This window comes from Pithys albifrons, chromosome 3 (genome assembly GCF_047495875.1).
Source record: "Pithys albifrons albifrons isolate INPA30051 chromosome 3, PitAlb_v1, whole genome shotgun sequence".
In the NCBI taxonomy this organism is placed as follows: domain Eukaryota; kingdom Metazoa; phylum Chordata; class Aves; order Passeriformes; family Thamnophilidae; genus Pithys; species Pithys albifrons.
The window spans coordinates 97,986,960-98,011,732 of NC_092460.1; the positions used below are offsets into that span (position 1 = coordinate 97,986,960).

General features: G+C 41.0%; 1 protein-coding gene across 1 annotated transcript in view; it reads right to left on the bottom strand.

Annotated features, from left to right (window-relative positions):
* TAF3 (TATA-box binding protein associated factor 3) overlaps window positions 1–24,773 on the bottom strand; it is a 118,071-nt gene that overhangs the window by 3,393 nt on the left and 89,905 nt on the right. The window contains exons 4-5 of the mRNA XM_071552847.1: window positions 20,915–20,997; window positions 3,433–3,688 (exon numbers count right to left, since the gene is read on the bottom strand). Of these exons, the coding sequence (XP_071408948.1) occupies window positions 3,433–3,688; window positions 20,915–20,997 (339 nt within the window). The remainder of the gene's footprint in view (window positions 1–3,432; window positions 3,689–20,914; window positions 20,998–24,773) is intronic.

The following is a 24,773-nucleotide window of genomic DNA, read 5'->3' on the forward strand; positions in this document are numbered from 1 at the left end:
CTGCATTACTTATTAGCCAAAGTCTTCAACTCCAACAAGCTGATAAGATCAGGATATAAAAAAAGTTGTTACTGAGTAACTTTCCATTCCCCTTATGACATTTATGTCACAGTACAATTTACTAAAGGGTAAATGAAACAAGAAAGGCAGATCATTTACAGTATGAGGCAGCTGCTCACCGGGTTCATCATATTCAGAGCTTTATGCATTTTTTTAATGTTTATATCCTGCTAGACCCATTGTTTGTGTTTTTAAACTTCCAGTGGTTTCTTGAACAGCTCTTTGGTAAAAACATACACGCAAAATGTCACAAAATCCACCTCAAGGAGTGCAATTAACAACACAAAGTACAAAATGTCTGGGGTATTACCCTGACTGCATCGTTCCTTTATGAAGATTTGCACATTATCGCTGGATCTCAAAAACAGAAACTGTTTTGTTCTCAGCTTTTGTGCATTTACACATATCTCAGGCAATAACTTTTTGCTATCTGTACAGCTTATAAAAATGATATTAAAAAGTAGCAGATGAAAAGCCCCAAATGTTCTTAGTGAAAAAAAAATAAAAAGAAAGCCACTACATGGTGGTCTGCACATCTTATACCACTTCCTGAAAAATCAATAGGAATGTACCAGAGCTGCAACCAACACATCACTCTTCCCTGACTCCTCTTAAAGCCCTGAATGTTTTTGTGGTTTAAAACTTGAAAATACAAGACCCAGGAATACTAAGCAGGAAACAATCCCCTTCCCAACAGCGATATGGAGTAGACATCATAAAATGAACTCAATTTCCAAGCTAATAAATTGCAATAATCACTCCTATCTACCATCTAATCTCACATCTGCAAAGTAATTTTAAGATGGTAGAGAAGCATCTACTCCTCAGGTGAAGTGTCTGGGCTCGGTGTGAAGAGGTCTGGAGGTATTTTGGTGGGATATCTCTGCTGGGGAGGGAGGGGATCCTGTGCCATGGTGCTGCAGAGAAGGAGTGCTGTGGAATGTTGGGCCACAGCCCTCTACAACCTGCTTGAACACCTGGCTGCGCCCACATCATCCCACAGCATGGGCACTCCAGCTCTGGTACTGCCTGTTTCGGGCACTGGCTGTGCCAGATGTAAGACAGACTGTTTGATGTTACCCCATTAGAAAACAGACACCCTAACTTTTCCAAACTTAGATTTTCAGGAATTTTTTCCCTGCAGAATCCCTATCTCAGGCTGTTAGGGGCTGGAGAGGGGCAGGGTGATCTATAATCACCAAAATCTCTGCCTGTTTGTTAAACAAGACCTTGGGCTGCTGAATGAGGATATTAAAAATATTGCATAACTTCTCATTCCTTAATGAGCCAAGGGTCATGGAAGGAGGGACAGGATGGGATTGTTGAATGTTGTGTTAGTACAAACCACTGAGAGCTAATGAGCCAAGTACACGTACTGATCCTACACAGAGATCTCACAGCATTTCCTTTTCCTTTTTTAAACTATAAAATCACCCTCCTGTCCTCCCCTGCAGAAGGGAGTTGTGCACTTTTGTCACACTGGCACTCTTATCTCTAGAAGAGCTTTCCCATGCAATCTGGGAAAAATGATGTCAACACTTTGTGTCCTGGGATCCCTTCATATAGGAGGCTAATAGTAATTCACTTTTTGCTTCTCCAACATCTCACCATTTTGATTTAGAAGTGTCTCACATCAGGTGTGTCTCTGCCTGTGCACACAGTTGAATTCTAATGCAGTAAAGTCTCAATTTTCACAAGGGCATGTAGTGATAGGACAAGGGGGAGTATTAGGAAAAAAATCTTTACTACTGGTAAGGGTGGTGAGGCACTGGCACATGCTATCTAGAGAGGTTGTGAACTTCCCATCCCTGGAAGTGTTCAAGGCCAGGTTGGACAGGGTTTTGAGCACCCTGGTCTAGTGGAAGGTTTCCTTGCCTATGGCAGGTGGGTTAGAACTGGCCAATCTTCAAGGTTCTTTCCAATCCAAACCATTCTGATTCCATGGCTCTATGAAAAGAAAGAAAGAACCTGGAGACTCCATGTCCTCTGAATTCTCCATAAGGTGCTACGAGTGTTACCACTGGAGGTACCTAGGGAAAAATCTAGGTTTTCCTTCTTTAAACTAACACAATTTCTAAACTATTTCTTTTCATGCTTACTGAAGAAAATGGGATGCAGTGAAGTATTTAGGAAATGTTTCCCTTTCAGAGTAAATTTCTAGGCTTCTGGGCAGTACTGTAACATTTGAGAGTGACATTGGGTTTTCACCTGTGATACCAAAGGTGAGGATTTATATCCTGCACCCTGAAGATATGCACAGCCTGTGTGACATCGTCCAGTGCTGTAACTAACTCGGGAGTGAAATGGAGCAGCTCTTTAAATAGAGACCAGCAACATGATACAGCAGTTTAAGCCCAGAAGAAAAAGCACCTTTTCCATTAGAAACAGCAGAGTAGATTTACACTAAGAATCGTTATAAAAATAGGAATTAAAAAAATCATCTATAAGTTGCAATTAAGGCACAGACAACTGTAATAAAAACAAGTTAGAAGTGTTTTAAATGGTGAGATTTTTAAACTGCTACCCTACTGCAGCTAAGCAAGGTGTCACCAACCAAGCTGGAACTTAGCCAGGACAGGGAGGGTAACGACACTGCTACAGTTGTGAATGGTTACTGCTGCTCTGCAAGGATCAGGAACACTCAGGACTTAATTTTATCTTCCATCTAAAGCAGAAACTCTCAGCAGCACAGCAATTCTAGTCCTACCCAGAGGTATATCCACTTTCTTTTAGGGAATGTAGTTCTTATACCATGTTAGACGGGAGACTTTTCCAAAAGAATGAAGAATGCTATCAGGCTGAGGCCAAGTTCAGAGCATGTGTCAAACACACTAATGAAGTGTAGACTAATGAACTATCTACAGACTTCTGAGATGTATAAACATTTGCAATTTCTGTAGGCTGAGGAAACCAGGAAAGAGATTAGTGGACTCTACACATTTCAGATGAGGGCTAAGTCAAATTCTTGATGTTGTATGAGGGCTTTGTACTTTACCTGACTGACAGCAAAATCTATGGTGAGTTTGACATTTGAGGTTTCAATTCAGCACTTTTGAAAGCCTCCTCATCCAAAAATAAGTTCTCTAGCTCAGTTAGCAGAAAATATCAAGTGGGATATAAGTGGACTTGTTAGAACTTAAATATGAAATTGGGAACAAATGAAAAATTCAGTCTGAGTTGTAGCATTTTAATTATTAACCCCTCAAAACATGTATGTGGAAACAAGGGCTGGATAAACAGCATCTTAATAGACAGCAACATCACAAGTCCAGGAATGATGAGCTGGAGATGATGAGTCACCCAGGAGCTCAACAATTCCAGAGATGAATGTCCCTGGCCCTGGGACAAAACACAGCAGTGTGTGTTACCTACCACATAAGTACTGACGGTCTCGGTCACCACGCTCCGAACCGGAGCTTTGGAGCCTCCGGCCACTGAGATGGCGGGAGAGGGTGGTGGGATCAGGACTGGAGAGACAGTGGCCGGTGGAGGAGGAGGAGCTGGAGCTGGAGGAGGGGTGACATGAACAGGAGCTGGCACCGGTGACGGCACAGGAGGAGGTGTTTTGGGCCGGGTCACAGGAGTGGAAGGTTTGGCCTCTGGAACAGACACCACTTTGCTGATGACTCTGTGGGACCAAAAATGAGGATCATTAGAGCTGACGGGAAAGAAAGCAACAATCGATCACTGATCAGACAGAAAGAAAATATAGTGCAGCTGATTCACATCACCTTGGAGTCACCAAAGAGGCTGTTTCAACCCAACACCAGGACTGCTGTCATTGCTACACTCACCCATTTACAGGACAAAGCACAGAGCCATGACAGTGAATGCCAGGACGGCCTGAAAGCACCTTGTGCCTCGCTGTCATATAAATATTCTCTATGGCTTTACTAAACCTTGTTTCGTTAAGTTTTATTACATTAGCCCAATTTGTGGTAAATATTAGAAAGGAAAGTTAATCAGCTGTGAACAGCACTGATTTTAATCTTCAAACTGAGAGACGATATCATCCTCTTAAGATCCTGCATTAGGGGGTTCTGCAAATATTTGCTAGTTTGGTATTTCTTTCCCCAAATGTTTATGAAATCAGCAGTGGATCTAGTCAGGACAAATAAATGACGCACACTATATACTCAGCAGATAAAATATTGCTACTTACTTGAGTAGCTGAAGTAGACAGGATGTAGCTCTAGTAAATACACAGTATAGAATAATCTTGCCCAGGAAGGGGGACACATAGAGGACCCAACGTTTATTAATGAGTGTTGATACACAGTGTTATTGATGTGCATGCAATTTAACAGACAAGACAGAAAAAGCCCTTACTATAAGGCTCTAGGTTAGAAACATAAAGAGAAGGATGTTTTAGAAAACAGAACCAAAAAACCCCCTCAAACAAAACACAGGATAGGTCTATTTGTTTTACCACATTTTGGTAAATCATTTAACTAATTTATTTATATTTAAATGGCAACTGTGGGAGTGCAATTGATTTGTGATGGGACTGTATGAAGAGGGTGATTTAAAAAAATGTTAGGCACTCCAGAGAGAAGGATTGCCTAAGGAAGCAAAAAATCAATAGAAAAACCATTAAAATCAAAAAACAATGAAAGACAAAAATCAAATTGCAACAACTCCTGAGAACCAGGAATGTTCAGCTCCATTGTCAATGTGAATTTTATGTGCAACTTCAGAGTTTATTGCAACTCTCTTATGGTACTCTAAAGGCAGTATCACTACAAGGGGAGACATTGTCTGAATTTCAAGTCAATAATCCAAGCCATTATTTGAGGAAGGATTGGAATTATACAGTATTTTATAATTTATATAGTATTTATACAGTAATTTATACAGTATTTGGCTGAGATAGTGGTGTTTTTAATCCCAAAATATGCCACTTGCACTATGAAATCAGAACTATGGCAAGTTATAGTAAAAACACTTAGGAAAAGGAAACACTGCAATGGGTTTGGTATTCCTGCCTAACTTCCACCTGCAGCATCACACCTACCTTCCAAGAGCTGCTAGGACTGACCAGGGGAGGAAAATCAAAACCAAGGAAGTTTAGAAACTTAAGAATGGAGCAGAATCTAAAAGGCAATAGATGATTTTCCATCAGCAACACTGAAGACATTCACACCTCTTGATGTCCTAGTGATTACTTCAGGTACCTAATGTGGGAGCTCAGGCTCTTTATATCTGACAGTAAGGTGCTAGACTGTGAGTCAAAGTGCAGGACTCTTAATTTATGTTGTCTGTGACTTGCAGAAGGAAGGAAGTCCTACTATGAGGCCATCCTGGGAGCAACCTACACATCAAAAACAGCCTATTTCTCCTATTAGTCAGGGTACATCCAAAAACCCCCTGTTATCTCCCACCATGAAAGTCTTCTCTTTGGCTCATGATGTGTTTCTGGTTCAGTGAATGTGCAGCTCCTGGGGCTCCTGCCAGACTGCTCATCCAACTGAGACACTTCTTCTGTGCCTTCCTCCTTCTGCTTCTCCCACAGAGAGCCCTTACTTCCCGATCTGAATGCCCAAGACCTTGGTTGGTGCCAATACTCCCACAGTCTGCAAAGACACTCTCATGACTTGAGAGCCACCTCTGAATAAACAAACTCTTAGCAAGAGTAAAAGTGAGAAGATGGTCAGACACCAAAATCTTGGCACAGTAAAAGTAATTTGGATGGTTTCAAACATCATTACCCCTCTTTCCCCATCTCCCTCTTCTACCTCCTACACGTAAACAAACTACTGCTATGAGTTCTTCAGGGAGTCAACCCTCCCCAGGTCTAGACTAAGAAATGTATTAGCTAATAGGGTTTTAAATACAACTTTGCACACAGTGTAAATAGTTTGAAAGGATTAGCTAATACAATTTGAATAAGAGTGACCATGCCCAGCTAACATATGAAATTAAATTACAGAGTTTCTTGATCCAAAGCCAGGTTCATCTCCAGCACAGGGTCTTCGAAGCCACTCTGCTAATAACTGCAGAAGCTGCAAGGAATACCACATGAAATCCTTCAAAACTACAAATATTCATTAGCGAGCAACACACACTCATTGATTGGCTGGTTTGCTTGGAGTGTGCAATTAGGACATGTTCAGTATATAGGGCAGCTTGTTTATCTTGATTTTAGAGCTCAGTTATCAAAATAGGAGATCGGCATTTCGGAGCACGCTTGGGCCTACCACTCCCTTGGGCTAATGAAGTTCAGAGACTTTAGACTCCAGAGTGGAGAAATGAATGGTTCTGTGCTCCACCATTAGAGGAGATGGAGTAATCTGAGTGAGGGTGGTTTAGCCTGTCCTGGAGAAGGGGCTGCACACATGGCAATATGGAGGTGGGGAGAAATCAAAGGGAAATAGCAGTCCCACGACTAATAATTAGTTACTTCAGACTTGGAGAGAAATCTGATATCAAAACACTATGTAAATGATGGCAAGATTTATGAGCTGTATTTTACAGACAGGAAAATTGAGGCACAGAGCACGCTGCAAGTAGGCGGCACTTGCTATGATCCTCCTGGTACCTAAATCCAGTTTAAATCCCTGCTAGGATTTAAACTCTACCTTGGGACATCACCATACATTTATTGTTACCTTCTTACCCAGATGTTTTCATAAGCTTCCAAAATCATCACTTGGTCTGCATGTACGATCCTATAAAAGACAAACTTTCACCTCCTTTCTCACCAATCCAAAAACTCTAAAACTGAGGCTGGATGAGTATTTTTTCTAGAAATCAATCACAAATGAACATCAACCAACAACAACACACTCAGAGTCCTGAGACAAGAACAGCACATCTCTGCAGGCTGTTTGCCTGGCAATGCAGCACAAGCACATTCTACACTAGAAGATAAAAAGTCAATTAAAAGTTGGGTTTGAATCAAAATTGGGGAAAAATGGGGTGTGAGAAGACCTTTGGAATACATGAGGTAATAAGAGCCTCCACAAATCGTAACTAAAGGTTACCATCCCCTTTACAAAAACAAACCCAGAATTAATGTAAACACTGTACAACTGGCTGTGTCAAACCTAAATTCACTTTGGGTTTCCTTTTAAATGCCAGCAGGAACTGTACTGCTCACAGAACTTCAGTGTATTGATCACTGAATGCACATATTGATTTGTCACAGAAGTGCCCAGTAGAAGCCAAGAAAACAAATCTGAACATAAAAAAATAAAGGGAAAAAGACTAAGGGATGTGAAATTTAAAGTGGAAGGACAGAAAGATAGAGAAATCCTCAAATACCGTGATTACAATGAAGAATACTTTTTTCTGTGTTAGTTTCTTATAACCTTTTTGTTAAAGGGCAGAGTGTGAAGCTTCCTGACAAAAGTGTTTTTAAGATATTTTAGTTCCTCCCGATTGGTTCCAGTGCAAACAGCATTTCAACCCAGTATGAGAACTCAGTGATATCTTTCATTGCCGATTCTACTCAATTACATCGAGACTGCGCTGGGCCAAGACTAAGGTGACACACAAGAGTGTGAAATATCCAAGTCTCTGTTGAAGAGTTAGATCAGAGAATAATAAAATGGCTTGGGTTGGAAGGGACCTTAAAAATCATCCAGTTCTAACACCCTGCCATGGGCAGGGACAGCTTCCACCAGACTAGGTTGGTCAAAACGCCATCCAACTTGGCCTTGAACACTTCCAGGGATGGGGCAGCCACAGCTTCTTTGGGCAGTGCCTCCCCACCCCCAGAGTAAAGAATTAGTGCTTATCTACTGGTTTAAAACTATGTCCAACACTACACTGAGGGGAAGGAAGAAAAATTCAGTGAAGTTTTTCTGTTTCAAGAGTTTAACCTAATACCTCTACTCATACTGGTAGAGAGAATAAAAACCCATTTTAATCATCACTCCAGGGAAATCATCCCATTTACAGTGACATGTCTGAACCCAAACAGGATGAAAACCACATGTCTCCTTGCAGGAAAAGTGCAAATTCTACCAAGATTTGAAGTGTCAGGACAGGTCAGCTGGTTTATAATTGGCTCTAAGTGGCATGAGCTGTAACATGCTACATCTGGAGCAAAATGAAGCTCCAAGGTGTGAAATGGTTTCCTATCTTTGAAAGTAATTTATTTGATTTCATTCTGATCCTTACAGCTGAAAGCCCCATTGACTCCTTCATAGAAACACACAGGGAAAAGACAAGTGCACCGAAAGGAAATGGCTTTTCAAAAATAGGATATGAGCCACAGGGCTGAACGATTGCTATGGGTGATGAGCTCCAAAAAAATGATGTATCAGTACTTCAAAAGGTCTAGTAAAAAAAATCACAGTAATCTTTGTTTCTCAGAGGCAGAGCTCCAGAGAAACTGTTTCTTGGACCAAAGGAAAAAAAAATAATATTTGAAAAGTCTTAATTCTTTTGTAAACCCATGACTCATTTTTAAGCAAGGACCAAGAGTTAAAGGGGTCTTTGTGCATAGGAAAATGATACCATCAACTTCACTGACATAATTAAAACTAGTGCAATTCACTTGGATTATTAATCATCATATTATCTATTAGTTTTGATATTCCCTTATTGATATAGATCACTTGGTGCTAGAAAGTGGTGTAACTATTTTATTACTGAAAAATCTCACACCTGGAACTGAGACTGTTGCACCAGAAAAAACCTAAATGCTCTAAGACCTACGGGTAAGAGTGTCAAAAGCACCTCAGGGAATTAGGAAGATTTCCATATGGTTTAGATTCTTCACAGATTAGAGGTGATTTTGAAAATTTTATTCCAACCCTGGAGGAGAATCAGTGTAATTTAAGCTCTGTAATGTAGGCTAATTCCCACATTACTTTTAGAAAGGGAAATTTAGTTGCTATGCCTTTTGCCCTGCTGAATATTTTACTCTGTGCAAACAAGTTGTGTTGGCAAACAGAAGCCCCACAAGTACACGCTGTGACCAACTTGTGAGTCTGAATGCCAAAATGCACCAAACCTCCAGCAGAACCCCAAAAAATTCTGCAAGCAAAGACTTCAGCACCTAAACATCACCTGCCACGTTGATACTCTGCTCTGTCAAAGAAAATTAACTTCCAGCACTTACTCCAACATCCACTTTTGTGAACCTTCTCCCAGGTAAACATGTTGACCTTCAGTGGTGCACATGGAGCTCAACTCTGATGAGGAGCAGCTGAGGGAGCTGGGGGGGCTCAGCCTGGAGCAAAGGAGGCTCAGGGGGGACCTTCTGACTCTCTACAACTCCCCGACAGGAGGGTGGAGCCAGGTGGGAACTGGCCTCTTCTCCCAAGTAACAAACAATAGGACAAGAGGAAATGGCCTCAAGTTGTGCCAGGGAAGGTTTAGATTAGATATTAGGGAAAATTTCTTTATGAATAGGGTTGCAAAGCACTGGAACAGGCTGTCCAGGGAAGTGGTGGAGTCACCTTCCCTGGAAAGATTTAAAAACCATATAGATGGGGCACCTGAGGACATGGTTTAGTGGTGGCCTTGACAGTGCTGGGTTAATGGTTGGAGATGATGTTCTTAGATGTCTTTTACAACTTAAATTATTCTATGATTTTACTACTCTATCACTAAGGCAAAGCCCCACAAACATCTCTCCCTGGGCAAATGAGCCTCATGGTTTCACAGGCATTGTGTCATCTAATCCCATTCCAAAGTCTTTTGAGTTTCATCTTAAAATCAGTTCATCTTTTTGTTCCCACTATCACCCTGTTCCAGAATCTCACTGCTCTGGTGTCACAGCAACCTTTTCTGATTTCCAGCCTACATTCATAGTCAAGTAAGTCTCATTTGCTTTTGTGCCAACATTGTTCTTTAGCTTACATTGCTTTCTCCCTCCAAAATGTTTACTTGCCTGAGGTATTTGTAGCCAGCAATCATAACCCTCTTCACATACTAGACTAAACACACAAAGTTGCTCTCTTCTCCTAACAGACTCCAATGTGTTGTCCCTAACAGTGCTCCAAGCCCCACTCTGCACCTGCTCTTCCCAATTCACATAATCACAGAATGGGTCAAGCTGGAAGGGACCTCAGTGGGTTATTTGGTCCAACCTCCCTGCTCAAGCAGGGTCATCCCAGAGCACCTGGCACAGGATTGTGTCTGGATGGTTCTTGACTGTCTCCAGTTAAGGAGACTCCACACTCCCTCTGGTCAACATGTTTAGTACTTGGTCACTGCACAGTAAAGTTCTTCCTCATGTTCAGGTGGAACCTCCTGGGCATCAGTTTCTGCCCATTGCCTCTTGTCCTATTGCTCAGCACCACTGAGCAGAGCCTGGTCCGTCCTCTGACCCCTCCTTTTAGATACTGACAGGCACTTGAGAAGGTACCCTCTTAGCTGTCTCTTCTCGAGGCTGAACAGGCCCAACTCTTTCAGCCTAATTCATCCTTCCTGAACACAAGCTGCCTTAGAATCAAACACGGTATCTCAGAAGTATCCACAGGTTCTCATAGGACACTTCCACTCTCTGCTAAAATCTCTTGCAATGTGTCCCACGGTCACACTTGAACCACATTGGCAACTCTGTCATTCTGTGACCAACTAATGATCCCTCACCCACTTAACACCTCCTGCAGTGACACACAAATCAGCTCTGTGCTTCTGGATGAAGCTTCTGTTGGTATATTTCAAATGCAAGGCCTTAATTGAAAATTTTAATTTACTGAATTAAATACAATTTTCCCCTTCTATTCAAGGGGATCCAGTTCTTTCCAGACAATCACCAGATCCTCATTTGTAGTCACATGGTCCTTTAATCTTACTGTCAACAAAAAGGATCTGTGTTCTACCTTCTTCTGTGACAAAATTTTGAATGAAATTATTAGATCAAACCAGTCCTGAAATACATCCTTGAGCATATTCAAGGTTAGACAAGCTCTCTTAAAACTCAGCTGCTATCTTCTTTTGAGATAGTTCCTACTACTGAGCAGCTCCTCTGCTAATCCTGACTTTGCCAACCTCACTATGAATGTCCTGTGTGATAGCATTAAATGCTTTCCTGAAATCCAGCTTGAATTTGCCGTTTTTTCATCTGGAAGAAAATACTCCTTCTTCCAATGGTAGCACAGATGTCAACTTTATTCCAGCTAGGCACAGGAGAGTCTCACCTCTTCTCCTCTGCAGCTGAGACTTTCCCTTGGAGGGGAAGCAATTTCACTGTGCCACTGCTTCCCAGTTCACTGCCATGGGAGGTGGAGGCAGCAGCTCAGCACTGGTGGTGGAAACAGATACTCGAGATCCATGGAAAAAACCCAGCCTTTGCCAGCCCCATCTCTCACCAGGACTGCCAGTGGGACTAGGCTAACCTGGAAAATCAGTTACTTTATCAAAGATTGATAACTTGGTATGGCTTACTTCTGTTTTGTGTTTTATTCCACTCCTTCCTAGCCTTTAAACAACCCTTCCTCCAAAATTTGCTTTATATTTACATATACTGCTGTCACCAGGTATCTAGATTACTTTTCCTTGATTCTTTTCTTCAGTACTTCTATTTTTTGCTAATTAATCTTTATTAAAATAGATTTAACAAACATTGCATTTTAAAATAAAAATAAAAATAAATGTGTTAAAAATTACTTGTCATTGAGCCTGCAAATTCACAATCCAGCTCTTCTAGAACTTGAGAAGATTATGCCACTCCTGATTTCAGTGTTTAATGGTCCCTGTATTTTTCTTTAGGATTCATTATGGTAATTTCCACCTCTGCCACCTGCTGCTGTTACCCATCTTGTCCCAATCTTCAGTAAAGGAGAGAATGCACACAGGATCAGAAGGAAACTATTCTTTCTGTTCTTGGCTCATATCTACATCATCCTTCATCTTCTCCCTGCCTTCATTCCCAGGGTCCTTCTTTCTTTCTTTTCCTGTTTGCTCAACATCCTTCATAACATTTAATTCACTTTGACTTCACTTACACTGTCTTCTGTCTTGGACATATTAAACTTTTGCTAACAGTACTTTTCTCCTAGAGATACGATGCTTATTCCCAACATTCTTTTGGAAGGAGTTATTCATACAATTCACCCTGTAGTCATTTTGTTACGAGTGCCCCATTCCCACAGGCAGAAAACACCACTTCTGAATCCATTAGGTCTTCAGTCCAGCTGACATTTCGAGCTAACTCCTTTGGCTCAGGGGCATTTGCACTCTTAAAATTGAATTACAGGTTTTCTACTGTTTATTTTCCCATTACTTTAAGTGAAACAGAGTTCTGCCCTTGGCCTCCACCCTCTGTATCTGTTACACTGGAGTATTTCTCCCAGCAACCACAAGCACCTTTCTGTCGATGATTCCTAAATCTCCCTCCCATTCTTTCTCACCATTCTGACTTACACCTCTGGATGGTTCACTGCCAGTCTGACAAAACAAAACTGAGCTGGTAGCGTGGCGTCTTGGTATCTTTCATCTTTTTTTTTCCCTCTTATCATCAATAACAAACATCTTCGATGTGAAAACCACCTGGCGTCATCCCCTTCTGCTGAGCTCTCAGCAGCAAAACCAGAAGCTGGTAAAACATGTTTATGTCAATGAGCTCTTTGCAAACTTTCCCTTATGTGTTCCCTGCAAACTGCCCTTCATCGTCATTTGTTTTGGGAACTGTTATGGGTTGCATGATCCAGAAACTGCCCATAAATCCACATCTACCCTCTCTGATGGGATTTATATTCCGTGTAGAATATAAATTTTACTAATTACCAGAAAATTATAACAGCATGGGTTTAGAATATCTCTAAAGCTGGAATTTTCAGCTTGTTACTGAGACATGTTTTTGAAAGAACCAAGTAAGATGGTCAGTCCTGAGCTTGGAGACTCTGTACAGCTAAAGGTCAATTGCTCACAGGACAATTGCACGAAATGCAGGTAGGACCATCTGTTCTTTTGTAGCTACTTCTTTATGGTCTTCTTGTTCATGTCCAGCTCCCAGGAACTGTAACACAAATCCTTGGGTCTACAGTTTCTTCACTGTTGAAAAACTTCAATGACAGTGAATAAAAAGAAGCACCTCTGTCAAAGGCAAGAACAAACCAGTACCTTTCTCTTACAGTTCTCTCCTATGGAAAATCTATTTTTTAAACAAATACCCATCTGCCTTTCTAATCTTTCATATATATTTGACCAGTTTCTGTTGTGCTTCAGAAGGGCAGCTGCTCGTGGCCATTTACACAAGTAATTCCCCCATGTGTCTAAACTTGCCTGAAGTAATTTTTTTTTTAATTGCAGTACACAGTAGACAATTTTTTTTTATTCTTGAGCAATAAACAACAAAATCAAAGAATCTCACAGTAAGTTGTTTTGTTTTCTAATGACTCAAGCCTTTTTATGGATTCACTTTTGGAGTCATCCCCCAATGTGGCCAGCAGCAAAATGAAAATAATTTGCCACAGCCTAATACCTACCATAAACAGGATGAATAATTAGCTGAGGTGGCTTCAGTAATTAAAAATAAAGGAAAAAGAAAAAGAAAAAAGCTAAGGACTACATCTGAAGTTGTAAATCTAATTCACATTCAAAGAAGAAAAATCTCTGCTAAATCACCTCTAGAAATATAAACAAAAATGATCATTTACTTGGTTTGGTAAAAGGGCTGTGATATTCTCCACCTTTGTTTTTATGTAAAAGCTGCAATCCTGCAGCAAGGGAGAGGCTGGGGAACCTCCACCAAAGTGAAAGGGCCTTTTGGATGGATACAGGACCACACATGGGGATTTTAGTGGAAGATTGGGGCCACTATGTTACACTAAAAAAGAACAATTGGGAAAGGGATATGAATCATACCTGAGACAGTATCTTCATTAAAGTACACTCAGCATTTAAAAAGACATCAAAAATCAGTCCTCCAGCTCCTATAATTTAAGACTACAGAACAGAAAAATGCTGGTATGTCTATAAATACACACACAAAGATTGATGAAAACCATAAAGATCACTGGAATTCCTTCAGCACACCTTGGAGAGGAGCAAGATCATTTTTCATTACTCTGCCTCCTCACTTAGGTGGTCTATCGATCATATCAAAAATGATTTCACCACCACATGCTGTTCCACAGTGAAACTTGGACTGACACCCAGAGCACTAGCTCTGTCAACACACAGTTAACACAGTCCTTCTCTGCTAAAATAATTGGGATGCCCATTAGCACTGCAATAAACACAGACTTTTACTGCCCGGACTCCATTGTTTAATTCTCCCAAACAGTGGTTTACCCTTCTTCGTTTTTCTCCCTGAAGTATCACTTTTTTCCCCTCCTCCTCCTCTTTAATTCCACAATAAGTTCTCCTCCAGAGCTCTCTGTTGAATAAGCAGCCTCTCGCAGGGTAACCAACACCGCCCACAGCTGTGTCCCACAATGGCCCCATGCTGTGCTTGCATTACGTCTTTCCAAGGATTTGGTCACTGTGCCTTAACTGCTCCGAACACTGCCCTTATTCATGGGAACGTGTGGAAGGAGGGGCTTCCAGCAGGATTCCTTTACCTGTTTCCCCACCACAAAACAGTGAAATAAATGGAATGGGTCACGAGCTACTTGGCTGGTAATGCAAACCTTGGCTTGACAAGTCAATAAAAAGCCAAACCTTTCCTCCCCAGCCACACTTAGGAGCCAAGGCTGGAGGCAAACAATTTGGATGTGCCGACACAGGGAGCCTAATGAACCCCATTATTCAGCTCTTGTGGGCAAACAGTATGAAGACAGCAACCTAAATTATTGAAGTCTGAGTAGCACTTCACTAAATAGCACCCAAAGCTCACAAGTTTCCTCACACCCTCTGATTTACCTGTATAAGAACAATCTTATTAAAATTTAAAGCTCCTGAATATCCACCAAAGATGATACCATAAAAATCAGATGCATTCATGGAAACTACACAGGGCAGAATTCCAGTTTAATTGAAACTTGCAGGGATATCCAACTTTCTTCCACAACTCATACAGAGTTGAGCAGTTTTTAAAAATATACATATTTATATTACAGCAGCAACTACAGACGCCCAGAAAGCTTTGGGGAACACCAACAGAGTCTTTGCCTAATTTATTGCCTTCAACCAGGTCAATAAAAGGTATATCAATGTATTTGCTAATACCTCCTTCTTCTTCTCTCCACCCTTGGTGTCAGGACCTTTTTCAAGTCTGATTGTATTATATGTGTATGTAGTTTTTCCAGAAAAATTCAATCCCTGGAGAGTTTGTAACTCAACTCTTTCATAAATTAAGCTTGTTGCAAACAGATGATCCATCATTAAGGCATCTGTTTTTTGGAGAACACTTCCCTATGATAGACTTGCTGGCACTCTGCATGCTGTATGTTAGATAATAAAGTTTTAAGGATTGAAAAAATATGAATGAAGAACTGTTTCCCTGCAATTCTGCTACCCAACTGTGTTGCACTTAAAATAATAAATTCTTGAGCAAATAGCACTAAACGAGGGCAGGGTGAGGCTGGATATTGGGAAAAAATTCTTCCCTGTGAAGGTGGGCAGGCCCTGGCACAGGTTGCCCAGAGAAGCTGTGGCTGCCCCATCCCTGGAAGTGTTGAAGTGCTGGATGGGGCTTGGAGAACCAGTGGAAGGTGTCCCTGCCCATGACGGGATTGGAATGGGATGGTCTTCAAGGACCCTTCCAGCCCAAGCCAATACATGATTCTGTGGTTCTACGACCCAAACCATGTCCATCTGTGCTTAGGGCAGCATTAGAGCTTCAATTAGATGTTCTCCAGCTGCTTTTCCTTTCAGGCTTTCACTTTTTCAGACACAGGCTGTTTTGAAAACTTAAGTATATGCTCCTTATTGTGGTAGGAGTTCACAGATAATCAGAGGAACTCATGTAATAAACCAGAAGTGCAGGCTCCCCTGTCCTCTTAGTCCCAAATATATGCTTCTAGGTCACTGATATTACACAGAGAGGTCACATCTATGGTCACAGATAAACCTGGTCTACCTTGCCACTTGGTTTTGAGATTCCCTACAGAGGATGTCAGCTGGCTGTGCTGGAGACTTTGTCATGAGGGTATCTTGAAGCTGAGTGAGCCTCCACATGAAAATAAGTTGGCCTTGGACTGATAATATCCTACCAAGCAATAAAAAGCTTTAGTGGAATCAATTAAATATCTGAATAACAAATTTTTTTCTATCCCTTAATCCCTTTAGGATTTTATTTTACAATCCACAGGTTGTTTGATATACTTTTTTATAGACACATACACATACATATCCAAGTGTGTGATTTGTTTTTGGAAAAAGTCACATATCTGCTCTTTTAAAAATATAGGAGACAAGGGGCAACTTCATGAGAGCAGCAGGTCAGGCTTACAAGGTAAACACTGTGAAAATACCTGTCTTTCCCCTTCTCCTGTCTGGTTTCCATGTTTCCTGCTGATGTCAAACCTATGGTACAAGTCAGGAGCAAAAGTCTGAAATTTTAATGTAAATCTGGAGAGCTGATTTCACAAAAAAAAGGACTTCCTGCTTTTGAGGCACAGGAACCCTGAAACAGCCCCCAGTGAGCAGCACTCTGCTTTGTGGTCTGGCATTACTGTCAGCAGCCATGTATTTTTTAAAAGAATGTATTTAAATGTAGAAAAATATCTAAAGTACTACAAATTATGGCATGTACTTTGGATGAAGTTTATGTCAACTGTAGTAGAAGCTGGAATACCAACACCTCATCAATAGATATGATTTTAAAATACTTATGTGTATGAAAAATGACAGTGCTTAGGAAAAGTAACTAGACAAAAAGAAACAAAGATGCAATTGAATAAAAGTACTAAATTCTACTCATCATTTGCAGTTCATTTAAAATTTAGAAGTCTATACTAGCTGTTTTGTTTTGTTTGTTTTGTTTTGAAAAAAGATAGCATCTCTAGTTCCTTCCTATACTAACTCAGTTAGCAATCTACCTTGATAACACTGGAATGGCAAAAAACCCCCAGTGAAAAACTCTTCCAACATATCATTCAAATCATATCTAAAAAGGTGGTCATAAATATTTTAGAACCCAAGCAAACCAATAAGAGCAAGGCCCATTAAGGATAAGATCTTTTACAACAAATTAAATAAAACAATTTATTGAAGCCTGGACTTGAGATAAACTAGATTTACTAGCTGACCTTTTATTCATTTAAAGAACAAAATTAGCTCTAATTGCATTAGAATGGAATCCAGTAAATTTCTTCTAATGTGGCATCCATGCAAGTATTGCTGTAATTGTTTACAACTAAGATGGAAATGCTTTGATAATAATCTACTTTCTTCTTGTTTTACTGTGCAGTTAAAACACTTGCAAAAAACCTCTTAAGTAGAACAGTTTTTCCAATATTGGTTCATCCATCCTCCACCAATAGCATATTTTCATGTCTATTAAGCCAACATTATTAACAGTTGTTTCTTTTCAACTGATGTGTGGTATAAGAACATTTGCACTCCAGACAAGCTCAAATGCACGTATCCCTTTCAATCTAGAAGAAATACAAATTTTAGTATTCCATATTCAGAAATAAGAAAGACAGACACTTCTCTGCCACTGCCACCACTACTTTGTATATTGGTCCAAGCAGAGGAGCCAAGAAGTGAAATTGGATTGGGTTGGAAGGGACCTTAAAGACCATCGAGTTCCAATCCCATGCCATGGGCAGGGACACCTTTCACTAGATCAGGTTGCTCAAAGCCCCATCCAATCTGGCCTTGAACACTTTCAGGGATGAGGCATCCATCATTTTTCTGGGCAAGCTGTGCCAGTGCCTCAACACCCTCACAGTAAAGAATTTCTTGCCAAGATTTAATCCATCCCTGCCATCTGTCAATATGAAGACATTCCCCCTTGTCCTATCACTCCATGCCCTTATATAAAGTCCCTCTCCAGCTCTCTTGGAGCCCCTTTAGGCACTGAAATGTGTTCTAAGGTCTCTGTGGAGCTTCTTCTTCTCCAGGTTGAACAGCCCCAACTGCTCAGTACAATGCAAAGGCAATTTCCTCACCACTGCTGGGTTATTTAGTCAGTTTGTGTTGCTGTTGTGTTGTGTTTGTGGTGTGACAGGAATCTCCATTCCATGCACCATCAATCTGACACTTTTTCTTCAGACACCTGAAAACCTCTGTGGTCTCATCAAGATCTGTAAGTATTTCCATTAAAGACACTGTTTTATATGAAGTTCCTCCAAACCAATCAACCTCCTCCAGCTGAACAGGTATTTAAATGCTTCCAAATGGCTCTTCTCTCTAACAGAGGAAATTGAAATAACTAATTTCTCCATCTAGTTTCTACTCATCAAATTTTATGAACCCCCAAAACCTTTCCTTATACTTTCCATGGTGATCCATGGCATCCCCAAAGAATCCCATGCCAGTAAACTCCAGAGATAGGCTAATTGAAACACAACATTTCTATATGATAGTAACAAGATATTCAGCACTTCATTACCAACACAGTCAAAACATAAGTTTAACTTTCCCTTAACATAACACATCAAAAAGCTTTTCCTTCTGCCTGTTATGAGCTACTTAAAAGGCTGATGATCCTACTATGGTCTTTTCAACTAATAACTTTAAACAGAGGTCATAGAGACTTCTGGTATTACTTCAGAGGTCCAAGCCACACACAAGGCTAATGTAAATGCTTTGCCTTGGAGCCACACCAGTCCTTTTCATAATGATCACAACACATGAAAATTAAAATATGCCCTGAGTTCAGGCAGAATATTAATTGTTGAGGATGAAAGCAAAAGCATTCTTTAGAGCAGGGCAGCTCCACGGCGAGCTCTGTCGCGTTAGACACCGTGTATCTGCACACAATACAGACCAGTTCCCAGAGCCACGTGAACAAACTGTTTTTACTTGTGTAATGCCAAATTCCTTCCTAGGTTTTGCCTTGCAAAACTATGAAAAACCCTAAGAGCTATTACAAAGACCTGTAACTTGTTGTTTGACATCGGTCAGAAGGTGCAACTGGCTGATACATCCAGTAGAATCTTAGAATCATAAAGAGGTTTGGGTTGGATGGGACCTTAAAGATTATCAAGTTCCAACCTGCATTACATCAGAACAACTTCTGGGTGCCAGTATGGTGGGCAATGAGGAGATATTTAAGGTAGAAAAGGGAAAACAGAAAGCAAGTGGAGATGGACACTAATAACTCAAATCTTGTTTGGTGTTATGCAGCCTAAAGCAACCTCAAGAACGAGTGTCATGTGGAGAAGACAAAGTTCCCCTCCTATGCTGAAAGCGGCAGCACAACTACTTTACATGTGCTACCAGCTGACTCCAGGACTCTTCTGACTCTGAAGATCTCAGCTCCAGTGTTTAATTCTCCTCTAATTTGTCTAGAAACTTTTAGCTAAGTCAGCTTAGAGTACCTCCCACCCAGATGTCTGGGTTTAAACTTTAGACTGTGTTTTATCAAGGATCACAACACCCGGGGTCCTCAGATGGAGGTCAAGGTGCCACTAGAGATGCAAAAAGAAATCAGGAATAGAAGGGAGATTCCCAAAAGGCCATGAAACAAGATGTCAGTATCTCTGACCCACTACAGGCTGGCAGGGCCCACATGATTTGTAGAAAACAGACAGAATCTGAAGCCCCTTCTCAGAATGTGTGCGTGTATGAGAAATTCTGGAAGCAAAGTCAACTCCTTGGTGCTAAAATACGGCTTCAGAACTTTAATTTAGAAGTTCTGCCTTGAAAATACGAGTTAATAATCTTCATATAAACACTGTACAGTCCTTGAAAAAGTGGAGTTTAGAAGTATCCATAGCTTCTCAAGTAGGAAAATGGGTTTGTGGGCTTTAAAGGGACAGGCTGTCCAGCCATGCATGCTCAAATCACGCACAGCAGGACAGGCAACTGGTCTGAGAAAGCCAGAGCTCTGTGCAGCAACCCGAAGCACAGAAATTTTAGATCACACTCAAATGATGTAAATGTGAAAGGAAGAAAGCAGTAATAGTTGAAGAGCAAGAAAAAGTCCTGATATCTGGGGTATAGGTATCGCATAGAAACCAAGGAATGACAGAAGGTTCTTTGCAGCTTGAAGCCAGTAGAAGTCACAGTTACTTACTGGGGAGCAGCAGGACAGCAGAGAAAAGAGAATAATCATCAAAATGCCATTTAACTCTAAGGCAGAAAAACTAATGATTAGGAGATTTTACTCATAATGGCTCTACAAAAGAAACAACTGCATTAGCAATACTTAATGTGAGGAATAGAAAGATCTGTTTGGCACTCATGCTTACCATCAGACATGAAAGTGTGCTCTGCAACATTAAATCAACATGAAAAACCTGACTAAAAGAAACCCTGCACATACAACACAGGGCCAGACGAAAAAGCCCAGTGACGCATTGTTTCCCCAGCCTATCCAGCCACCTGTTTATGCTGGATGATCTCAGGATAGGGATCATCCTATTTACACTCCTCCAGTACAAAGTAACTATTATTTGTACAACAGCACCCAATAATTAGTGAGCTAATGAATCAACACTTGAAATGCGTTAGGTACACTCATGAATAATCATCAACAGTTATAATAAAACAGACGCGGATAAAGGAATTCCAACTGTTATGTCTTAAAGCATAAAACAACTGTTGGCTGAAGAGTGTTGTGAAACTTGGCTGTAGGTTACACTAGGGATAACCATCCATTACAGAAACCTCACTAAATGTCACTGGAGGCATCATACAAGTCTAGATGAAGTCTTGTAATCCATGCCCTAGAAAGACATGAAGTGGGACACACAGTGGGATGATGGAAGATGATGGGTCCCACTTGGACAGTTTAATTTTGAACCGTTTCCCATTGAAAAGAGCAGCTCCCATAAGTGACAGAGGATGAACTGTGGTAAGCACACACTGCACAGATGGATTTATTCGTACTTACATCTTGTCTTGGCCTGCACCCACTCTTAATGTCAGCCGAGGAATAACCGGTGATGGAGCCGGAACAACTGGTTCCACCTTTATCTGTACAAGGGAACACAATCATCAATCAAAGACTGCAAGCAGACTCCCAAAATATATTAATGACATAAAAGCACTGATGGAGTTAACCAAACAGAGTATATCAGCTTAATGAGGCAAAACGATGACAGTCTGATCACTGCTTTCTCACTCTTTGTGCTGTGGCATGGAAAGCCTGAGCTGGTTGGGGGCTCCAGACATACCAAATCACAAATACAAACTCTAAACTAAAAAATCAACTTGAAATTTTGCTGCATTTGCACCTGCTTATACACTTTGTTAACAAGTCTTCCTGATAGAGTACTTTTCTAGAGAGACAAAGCCCCCCAGTATGTTTCTAAACAATGACATGAAATGCTTTGTCCTTTGGTACTCAAACCTTACAGGCACCTGTAAGTGTTTGCAATTTTTTTGAGATTTAAATTCCATTATTTTTCCAGCTTCATCACATAAATGTACCATGATCCTCTTGAATCAAAAGGAGACACAGAGGAAGCAAATAAACCCCAAGCACCAACACTGCATACTTAAAAACTGTTTATCCACATAGGAGTAACAACCACTGCTTTTTAATGCAATTAGGCTGAGTCTTCTAATGACTATTTTTCAAATGGCTTGGTTTCCAACCTCAGTATCTGGTGGAGTTTAGACCACTTGAATATGTCCTTGAACTCTTGGAACCAGTATGTGCCAAAATTACAAACACCCACTGAGCTACTGCTTTGCAAAACCTGTATGGAATGATCAAAGTTGACACTAATATTTCTCCATACATGGGTTGCTCAACTTATATGCATATAAGGCAAGTGTATATTCATTTTTAGACAGATATTTATATATAAACATATGTAAAAATAAAAATTGATTTTATATATGTATATAAATATATATACATCCATATATATATATAAAGAGAGAGAGACTGATCTCATTTTGAGCATGTGTCATCATATTGAACAAAACAACCACCTATCTGAATCTGATCCAGGAACTTAAGAGACAAAACTACTATGCATATATTCAATGGAAACATGAGGAAATCACCAGTTTCATAAAGCTTTCTTTATGAAAGGGAGGGTAAACCAATCAAGGCACAGAAAGCAGTGCAGGAGACAGCAGTGCAGGAGACAGCAGTGCAGAGTGGGAGGGTTCAGCTGGGACTCACATTGAGAAAGGTAACAAGAGAGTTCCATGGCAGGCACCTTGCCCAAAGAAATGTTGCTGCTCACTAGAGATGCCTGCTCCAGAGACGGGCTACAGCCTGAGTGGTATTCCTCCTTTGACCCAGTGAACCATGCTCTTCCATAAAGCTCTCCATGGATATGGATTAGCTGACTTCACAGGCCCCTCTCTGCTTTTTTATTTATGGCATAAATTTTTTGTTATGTCATTCACCTGAAGTGTTGCAAGTGCTTTTTTACTACAAAGCTTCCAATGCCTGCAACAATTTCACTGCCTCTCTCCAGAGATGAGTCTCTTTGCTTTCCTAGCACCTTAACCTGTAGCATTGTCCACTCTAAAGAGACATGGAACTGAACTCTGGGTACCAGAGGCCCAGGCACATGACTTTGGAGACTGTCTTACCCTCTTTTCTTGCAGGTTTCTTCTCCTTCGGTAGTGCCTTTTTAAATACAGAACTTAGGCACTGCTGCTTTAGTTTCCAGCATTCAGCACAGAGAGACATTAGAATCATAGAATCATAGAATCATAGAATCGATTGGGTTGGAAAAGACCTCCAAGATCATCGAGTCCAACCCTTGGTCCAACTCTAGTTCATTTACTAGATCATGGCACCCAGCGCCACGTCCAATCTGTGTTTAAAAATCTCTAGGGATGGTGAATCCACCACCTCTCCGGGCAGCCCATTCCAATGCCTGATTACTCTCTCTGTAAAGAATTTTTTCTGATATCCAACTTAAATTTCCCCTGGCAGAGCTTAAGCCCATGCCCCCTTGTCCTATTGCTGAGTGCCTGGGAGAAGAGACCAGCCCCCACCTGGCTATAACTTCCCTTCAGGACAGTGATGAGGTCACGTCTGAGCCTCCTCTTCTCCAGGCTAAACAACCCCAGCTCCCTCATGTCATCCATAAATGTCCTTGGTACTATTATTTATATACCACCAAGATGTTCTAAATAATGGTGGTGTGGGCTCATGTGGCAGATGAAAAGCACATAAACCACTTCTCCATGCTCAGATATCAACATCACAGTCTGCTGGGAGAGGAAAACAGGGATGCACCACAATCCTAAATCTTATCCTTTGATACAAGAGGAAAGAAAGCATCTTTCTACAGTGTGGGTTTGTGTCTAGGGTTTGCATGACTGCAGCAGAGAGAAAATTAAGAAGCATCCACAGTTATATCTTGCATAGCTTGCTCTTCCTCTACATCAGTGTCAGGCAAGGGCAGCTGACTTTGGGGCAGTTCTGGCAAGCCCTGCCCTGATGCAAGGATGGCTCCATTTCTCATGAAGCAGTTCCTCAACTACTTTAGTTTCCAGCTCAGCGTATTAAGGCTTGCTGAAACTGGGTCAGCAGCTGCTCAGTCACTCCTACAGCACGCCCGGTAATCTCTGGAGTACTAGTGGGGTGCAACTGCTCCAACTGTTTGCTTTCAGTTTGGTAGAGCATGAAAGGCAGTGCCCCAGCTCACCATCTCCTTTCCTGGCTCCGAGGACAGCTCCCAACACTCCTGCAGAGCATGGAGCTGCAGGCAAGCCCTGTGCCAAAACAGCTCTTCCTTGGGCCACCACCAAACACTTCCAGTATGACGCCTTCAGCTTCTGTTTTCTGCCATTTTTGCACAGTTTTGTTTGCTGTTCTGTGTCCTTCAGCAGCTCAGGGCAAAAGTCCAGGAAAAACTTGATAAAAAGCTTCAGTTCTCCAACAGGATGGGATGTACACTTAGGTAATAACTATAACAAGGCTCAAAAAATGGGAACATTACAGCTGAGTCACTGTTTTGTTTAAGTATAGCAATATTAGAAATAGAAATCTGATATTTTCTACTGGCTATCACGAGCTGGAAGTGCAGTGAGCCCACAAACTCATCTTCCAGGCCGTGCTTGTGCCTCCGAATCGGACGCACCGTGGAAGATTAAATGTCCGAGCTGTAACTTGACCATTTGCTCCTGTAGCACAACTGTTGGCTAAATAAGTCATTGTGTGATCTGAAAGCTAAATTAAGGAAACATGTACTTTTAGGGGTTAAAACGAAAGAGCAGCATTCTGGAGTAATACTGGGAATTGGGGCCAGCAGAAGAGCATTTACAGTGGATTACTAAGCTTCCCAAATCACCAAAGAGGTAAAGTCCAGCAATATAAGACTCCTTTGTAGCTAACTAAAAATACATTGTCAGTGGATTTGTCCAGTTTTATGTATAAGCAATACTTCTTTCACCTGAACTAATACTAGTAGTCATATAAGCCCCTTATTGCCATGTGCTGCATTTTTTTTGCTAATCTTCAAGGATTTAGCTTCTTTGCCACATACCTCAGGGCACCAACTGATAAAGCTCTAACTCTCCATTTTTCCAGGACACCAGCAGTGCGGCCTTGCAAAAAATGAAAATCGCTCAAGAGATTTAAAGGGGAAATTTATTTTTAAAATCCTGACTTGCAGCAAAGAGGTGGATTTAAAAAAAGCTTATCTCTCAAGAATCAGTTTAAATTTTAATTCTATCTGGGGACTCTTTCATGCATTCTAGCTTTAAAGTTTATCTTTTGACAGGGACTTTTTGCCAAGGTAATGGGCAGCTTTGTCAATTTAATTTGTCCAAGT